At 47.8% G+C, this 7,653-nt stretch overlaps 1 protein-coding gene across 7 annotated transcripts in view; it reads right to left on the minus strand.

Moving 5' to 3' along the window:
* CYB5RL (cytochrome b5 reductase like) overlaps positions 1-7,602 on the minus strand; it is a 28,348-nt gene extending 20,746 nt beyond the window's left edge. For 2 of the 7 annotated variants that reach the window (XM_037021899.2, XM_073233978.1), the window contains exons 1-4: positions 7,502-7,599; positions 2,678-2,971; positions 1,659-1,807; positions 84-171 (exon numbers count right to left, since the gene is read on the minus strand). In XM_037021899.2, coding sequence (XP_036877794.2) covers positions 84-171; positions 1,659-1,807; positions 2,678-2,869 — 429 coding nt within the window. In that variant the 5' untranslated portion in view covers positions 2,870-2,971; positions 7,502-7,599. Of the gene's footprint in view, positions 1-83; positions 172-1,658; positions 1,808-2,677; positions 2,972-7,501 lie in introns of those variants that run through there. The other 5 variants (XM_017669049.3, XM_017669048.3, XM_073233979.1 and 2 more) reach the window with 5 other exon arrangements.
* Positions 7,603-7,653: the final 51 nt, after the last annotated feature.

The following is a 7,653-nucleotide window of genomic DNA, read 5'->3' on the forward strand; positions in this document are numbered from 1 at the left end:
GTAGAACTTCCCCATCACATCCCAACCAAGCTGGTAAATGTCCAGTTCACAGCATCTTAGCACATCCACGTGGGCCAGCTTACCTTGATTAAAACTTCAAAGTAACCTTCTGCGTTGGCAGGGCTGATGGGAGTATAGGCTCTCTGAATTTCTAAGTCATCTACTTTCCCCCTAGGAAAGAGAAGTAGTCAGTCAAGCAGTCAGCCAGTCATTCAACAAACCCTTACAGGTATCTACTATGTGCCATGCTGGTGAAAGTAAAGGTGGGGCCCAGACATCCAGGTGGTCCTCACTGAGGGACAAAATAAGGACAGTAATTCCAGGCAGAGGGAATAGCCTGGGGGAAAGCTTAGAGGTAGGATAATGTGGGACAAGTCAGGGACTGATGAGTAGATCATGAGGCTGGAATAAGGGGCAAGTATTGGGGAGGGGAGGGAGAGATAAACTTGTTGAGAAAGGAATCTGGGGCCTTGGGTTATGATGCCACTGGGGAGGCATTGTGCAGCACCAGAAGTTTGGGGAGTGGCATGGTCAGCCACGTGGGTTAGGACATAGCTTAGGACTGGAGTGACAGAGAGGGCAGAGGAGAGGGGCCAGCCTAGGGGCAGGGAGTTCTGAGCCTCCCTGGTTTACAGATGGAGGGCTGCATGGGTCTGTGACCTGCCCTGTGGCCCCTCCCACCTACTGGAATAGTGGGCTTCAAGGACTGCCAGCCAGGCCACAGGCCCGAACAAGATGGGCACAAACACCAGGGGTCAGTGCAAGGCAAGTGGCCAGAGTGTGACCAGTAATGTGCTCTCTCTCCTGGTTTTCCTCCTTTGCTGGCTCCTCCTCTTGCTAATACCATAAATGCTGGCATTGCCAGGGCTCGGTCCTCTGCCCTTCCCTCTTTCCACTGTCCCAAATATATGCCAATGATTCCCATATCTACATCTACAGTTCGAATCTCTCTGCTGAGACTCAGACCCACAGTGTAAATAGTCTAGCAGACAATTCCACCTGGAGGTCCCAAGGAGCCTTCTCCCTGGGCAGGTGGGGTGGGGATCTAGGTGGGAGGGGAGTGCAAAATTAGGCTGGGAAGAAGAAGGAACTTGAGAGGAGTGGTGAAGAGTGTAACGCAGGAGGCAGACTGTTTGGGCTTGAGTCCTGGCCCCACACTTCATTAGCTGTGCGATACTGGACAACTCACTTATCCTAATAACAATGTCTTTTCTCTCAGATGGTGTTAACCACATTAGGTTAATACCACAGGCTCTAAAGCCAGACTGCTTGCCTTCAAATCCCGGCTCCAACACTTTGTGAATGTGAGACCTTGGGCGAGTCACTGAACCTCCCTGATTTCCGTTCCCTCTCAGGAATGATTATGGTACCTACCACAAAGGACTGTATGAGAATTAAATGAGTTCAGATGTATAAGCACAAGAACTGTGCCTTGGATAGTTAGGTGCTATAAAACTGTAGGTTACTGTTATTAGTAGTACTTATGAAAATGCATTATCTAGTTCAACCCCAAGAACCCTCTAAATCAGATATTGCTAGGTTTATTTTGAGGTGACAAATGGAGGCTTAAGAGAGATGAAGCAAGTTTCCCCTAGTCCACATGGCGAGCAAACAGAGCAGGGCCGCAGAGGTCTGGCCCTCCCGCTACCTGAGTGTACCGTAGGATGAGGTGTTGGCCAGGCCGCAGGCCAAGTGGGCTGTTCCCAGGCAGTGCGAAGCGCACGTGGTAAGTATCCTTAGTGAGTTTGTCTATAGCACTGACGCAGAAGGCTAGGAAGGTCTCAGGGCTCAGCTTAGTGGGGCGGCTCTGCAACAGGAAAAAGCTGGGCTCAAGCATCCAGAAGCAGCCTTCCCACTCTGCCAAGGGGAAGCTATCTTGTCCACTAAGTTTTCTGTGAAATATAGTAGCTCCACCTTACTTCCCTTTCATGCCCTAAGAGTGCCAGTGCACTCAACCTGGGGCTCACCCTGCTATGAAAACTTCCATGGCCCCCTCAGCCCCAGGATAAAGTGCAGGCTCCTTAGCTAGACACTCAAGGGCCCCATGGACAACCCTCAAGCCTCATTTTATCTCCTACACATCAGATGCCAGGCATTTCTCTGTCCTCCCAGGACACCCTGCTGCCTCCTGGGAGCATCACCCTGGGAGTCCTGTATTTGTTCAAGTTATGCCCCCTTGTACAGAACACTCACCTAAAATGTATGAATGGATTTTTCATACCTTCAAGCCTACTAAAATCCAGATTTGCAGAATTTAGAAATGGATGGGGCTTTTAATGATGATCTAATATTCTTATTTACACGTGGGGAAACTGAGACCTATGTGGTAGTGGATTTCTTGTCCAAGGTCACACCATGAGCAGGGACTTGAATTCATGTCTTTGAAGTTTCAACCCACTGTCTTTAACATTCCACCACACCTCCACCAGGAAGCCTTCTCTGCATGCCATGACTCCAGATCTCTCTCCTATAAAATGCCCATACCCAGTTCACTCCTGGAACCACCCCATGCCCAGCTCAGGCTCAGACTTTGAACCCAGATCTGTCTGCTTCCATTAAGCACACTTTCTCTGTGCTGTGCAGGTCAGGGAAAGCTTCCCTGAGCATCAGGTACACTTTGCAAGGCCAGGTAGACCGCCATCCTGGCCCACTCGCCTGAGGAGCAGCCCTTCCTCACCCGTGACTGCTCCCCACTCAGCAGGCTCCTGTTCTTGCTGGCTTGGGCTGCCTCCCACCTTGCCAGGTCTCGGTGATAGAGGTCGAACACACAGGGTGAGCAGCCACTGCCACAGCACTGGGAGGGCAAGGGCTCCACCGGCCGGAGCTGCAGCCAGGCCTCCTCACTGTCATCCTCCTCCCTCTTGTCCATTGTCAGTGGGTCTTCGGCAGCCTGGGAGGGACAACTGGGTGCTCTTCCCAGAGTGGGTCTGGCTCGGTGAGGCCATGGGCCCAGGCCCTGCTCCCCTGCCGGCTTAGGAGAGGGAAAACATGGGTTACACTCTGGTGATCTCTCTCCTCCCCATTCTCCCTGAGACCTGCGGGTGCCATGCCCTGTGTGAGCACGGGGACGAGGACGGATCAGCCCTGGGATCTGCTGCCCGGCGGGGAGGCAGGGTGACAGGACACAGCAATCTGAGCTGGCAACCAGGTCTTCCTGTACTCTGAGTACTTGGTTAGGTACTTTACATAGAAAATCTCTTTGATTTAAAAAACATTAAAAATAATAAAGTACAGCATGTACAGTATTAAAAATAAATTAAAATGTTGTAAAAGAACATCTTTGTAATTACCACTTAGTCAAGTAAAAAGAACCTTGCAAGCATCCCAGAAGCCACTCACACGTGCCCCTTCCTGATTATCACCCATACCCCAGCCTCCAGGTAACCACCATCCTGAATTTGGCATAATCATCCCCTTGCTTTTCCTTAGTTTTGCTACTTTTGTTTGCATCCTTAACCACTATAGCTTTGCCCGGTTTTTATTTTTTTATAGATGGAATCCTATGAACATATTCCTATGTCTGGTTTCTCTCACTCAGTGTTATTGATGAGTCACCTGCCCAAGTGCTGCATTTCATATATTTTCACAATGAGGCTAGTACAGGTATCATTTCATAGATGGGAGGACTGGGGTCTGGGGGGCGTTAATCCAGTCACATAGCTCCTAAAGTGGTGGCACTGAGATTTTAACTTCAGGCTGCTTTCAGAATCTATTATTTCTCAACCACAGGGAAACAGGAAGAGGAGGTTGCGATGGTCCAGCTGAGAGGACCCGGACTAGGGCGGCTTTGAGGGGGATAATAAGACAGGGGTCAACTAGAGAAATAGCAAAGAGGGCATTAACAGGACACAGAGACAGACCAGTGTGAGGTGAGGGAGTGAGGCGGGCAGAGGGGCTAAAGGCACATCTACATGTCCTGGCTTCAGTCTGAGTGGACAACGGGCTCAAGAAAAGAAGTAAAGCTTTAGGGAAAGACGAAAGAGGGGAAAGATGGTAAGTTCAGTTTAATGTATGTTGAGTGCCCATCCAAATGTAAAATCTAGTTGTCAGCTGGGTTAAACAGGTATACGGATCTGGAAACAGAGATCTAGGTAATCTGACACCAAGGGAGGGACGAGTGGGTAGAGGAAGGTAACAGGCACGCTGGAGCCTTCTACGAGGGCCTGCTTGGCTCCATTCCCTCCTGCAAGTACTTACTGCACTTGGCCCAGCCCTGGTCATCGGAGCTGCCCAAGAAGTACTCTTAAGTGAGTGAATCAACCTCACAGTGTTACACGATGTTCAGAAATTACATGGTTATATGTCTTTCTCCTCTTTGGAATTATAAATTCCTTGAGGGCAGAGAATATTTTTTAATCGTTTTATGAAGCAGCGCACTAAATATTTAAAGATACGTTTGTGACATGAAAAGAAGGAAGAAAGGAAGAGAGTTTAGGTATTAGGTAAGAGGTATTAGGGGGCTATTAGGTAAGAATAGTCTGGAAGACAGATCAGGGAGGGAAAGTTAAATGGCAGTGATTTATTTTCAGATGATTCTGTCAGGGCAGTTTGGGGCTTACAAGGTTCTCCATATTTACATGTGGAACTCCACAGTTTATATAGAAATAGACCTGATCATTTCACCTAAAGATGAAATATTCATTTAAAATTCCACAGGTAACCGGAATATGTAAAACAAAGTCTATGTGATAACAGATAATGCTTACTGAATGCTCACTGCATGCTTAACATCACATCAAGCAATGTAATGAATTGTTTCATTAGTCTTTGCAACTACCCTTGAGGTAGTAGTAGCATACCTATTTTATGAGTGAGAAAACTGAATGTTAGAAAGACTAATTAATGTGTCCTGTGTTACACAGGAACATGTTAAGAGGGGGAAAAAATTCTCTAAAAAATTCCACAGGTAAGTCAAAGCAAAAGAGGGTGTTTCCTTCTTCTTACCTGAGAACAGAACTGAGGGGAATTCTGATGTCACAGAACATTATTTGATGTAAATATCACTCCTCTAAAATGCAACTACTTTTGAGAGTTCTAGTCCCTGATTTCCTCCATTACTGCTGCCAGACACTCACTGGGCAGGAGCTGCTGCATGAGGTGCTGGGATGCAGAAGTGAGTGACATTTGTCCTTGCCTTGAAGAAGTTACTGGCCTAGTGGGACAGTCAGCCCTAAACAGATAGCAACCATTATAATGGATGTCACTCACTGGGCCAGAGTCTCTGCCAAGTGCTCTGGACTGTCTCACTCTGTCTTCCTGACAGCCACATGAAGGGAGGCCATGGCCTTCCTCATTTCACAGAGGGGAAAATGAGGCCTGAGTCAGGAGGCTAGAAGTGATAAGGTTAGTACTCAAACCTGGGTCTCTTCTGCCTCCAGGTTGGTAATCTTTCTCACTAGATTTCATGCTTCTGGAGAGCAAGGTACAGGGGGGTCTTCAACTCCAATGCCCAGTGCCAGGCACTGGGCTGGCACACAGCAGGGGCCTAACTTGCCAAACTGTCACTTAATTTTGTGGGCACCATGGAGCCTCCCAATGGCACTAATTTCATTCATTCATAAAGTGCTAGGATCAAGATGTGAACCAAGTCTGTGGAGGGGCAGAGGGTTAACCACCAAGCCTGCCAGAGGACAGAGAAGCTCCACTTCTTGGTTACCAATCAGCTGCCAAGAGTCCTATCTTTAAGATATTTCTACTTTTCCTGCCTCCTCTGTCCATTTACACTGGAGCTTCTCATGCTCCCAAAGGCTGTGCTCCTAGTCTCTCCCTATACCATCCGTCATCACACCTGCCACCAGCTCTGATCACACCAGTCCCCTATACTTAGCAACTTTTAACAGCTCCCCATTGCCTAATAGACAAAATTCAATCTTCTTGCCTGATGCCCAAGGTTCTTTCTGATCAGAACTTGTCCAAATTTTCTTACCACTTACTATCATTGGTTTTAGAAGGGCAGTACTTCTGTGTGCAATAAATCTTTCTCTTACAGAAGAAAGGTTTTGGTTTCAGAAAATTTGTTTCTGCTGCTGACAAGCTTTATGATTTCAGGAAGGTTTAGCAGACTGCGACCCCCTCCAGGGCAAGGATGACATCTTATTCTTTCTGCAGTCTACCACCAGGCACAGGCACATAGAAGGCTCCAGTGATTGGTGACTGCTCATTCAGTTTACAAATAAGATCCGGAGCCAGGCACAGTGCTAGGTGCAGGCATTCAGCAGGGGTAAACAGGACATGGGCTCTCCCTTCAGAGAACATGCAGCCTAGCAGGGTGGTACATCAATTCAACCCTTTTTATTATGAGTGAAGTTTGTTTCCTTTTTCATGTTTTCTTAATCCCAAGTTTTTGGGAGGTCAAGTGAGATCAGTGAAAAAGCTCTGTTAACTCTAAGCTGATATTCAGTGTGCGGGTTATTCTTATCAGGCTTTGCCTTAAATGTATCTTCTCCATGTTTTCAAACCCACTTTCTCGGTATTTTGGAAGTTGATAGAGAAGTTGGCCTTGTTAGTCATATATTTTAAAGACCTGGTTCATGCATCCTCTTAGGCTCCACTTCTTCAGTCTAAGCACTACCTTTAAGCCAGGCCTTAACACTGGATGTTGCCTAAGCCTGGATGACTCTCTCCACTCTTCAAGTTTTGTTTATAGGTCATCTCTCCTCAGAGGCCCTCCCTGAACCTTTTGATTTTCATTCTCTATCATGTATCCGATTTGTTTCTATCATGTCTTCCTTCATTAAACGTATATTTACCATGTGCCAGGTACTGTTCTGGGTGCAGGAGATGCAGCAATGAAGAGAAACCCCTGCACTCATGGAACTTATAGTCTAGTGGGAGAGACAGTCATTAAACAAGACCAAAATGGCAAACAGGGCAGAGTGTTAAAGGCTGAAGAGAAAAATAACCAGGGCAAAGGTGTAGGCGGTATATGTGTGTGTTGCAATTGCTTATTAGTTTACTTGCTTTCCGAATCTCCAACCACAGTAAGGTAAGCTCTACAGCCCGTTTTAATCACCAGCACAAACCTGATGCTCACCACAGTGCCTGACTAACAGTAGGCATTTGAAAAAGTGGTGTTGCTCAAGAAGCAAAGGAACACCTTCATCGCCCTGGCCTTCCTTCTGGGAGGCGGAAGGGAAAATCCCGAGTTAAAGGGAGGAAAATAGGTCACTTTGGCCCTGGGGAAGAGGCACGCAATACGAGCTGGTGTGGTGGACAGGGCCACTCCCAGGCTCCGGAGAAGGGCAGTGATAAAAGTGCCCACAGCAAAGAGAAGTGCTTAGACAGGAAAACAAACGTCTGCGCATCCACTCCATGCTGAGCGCTGGCAGGTGCCCTAACACGTATTTCTAGCCCCACATTTATAGCGAGGGACATTGAGGCTCAAATGGAAGTGCTTTGTCCAAGCTCCACTAGCTCGTAAACAGCCAAAGTTGCCGTCAACTTAGGTTTGGAGTCCCGGTGCTCTTCTAGTCCCACCGCGGCCCGTTCCACCAGCACTCACCTACACTTCTGCGCCACTCGTCAGAAGTTCCTCCAGGGTCAGCCCTCTCGCGGGAAGGCGGGAAGTACCGAGCTCGTCTCACCAATGAGAAAATGAAAACAAGCATGAGAGGCGGGGTAAAACAAGCGTGCCCTAACTGTGATTGGCTAGAG

Source organism: Manis javanica, chromosome 4, assembly GCF_040802235.1.
Source record: "Manis javanica isolate MJ-LG chromosome 4, MJ_LKY, whole genome shotgun sequence".
In the NCBI taxonomy this organism is placed as follows: domain Eukaryota; kingdom Metazoa; phylum Chordata; class Mammalia; order Pholidota; family Manidae; genus Manis; species Manis javanica.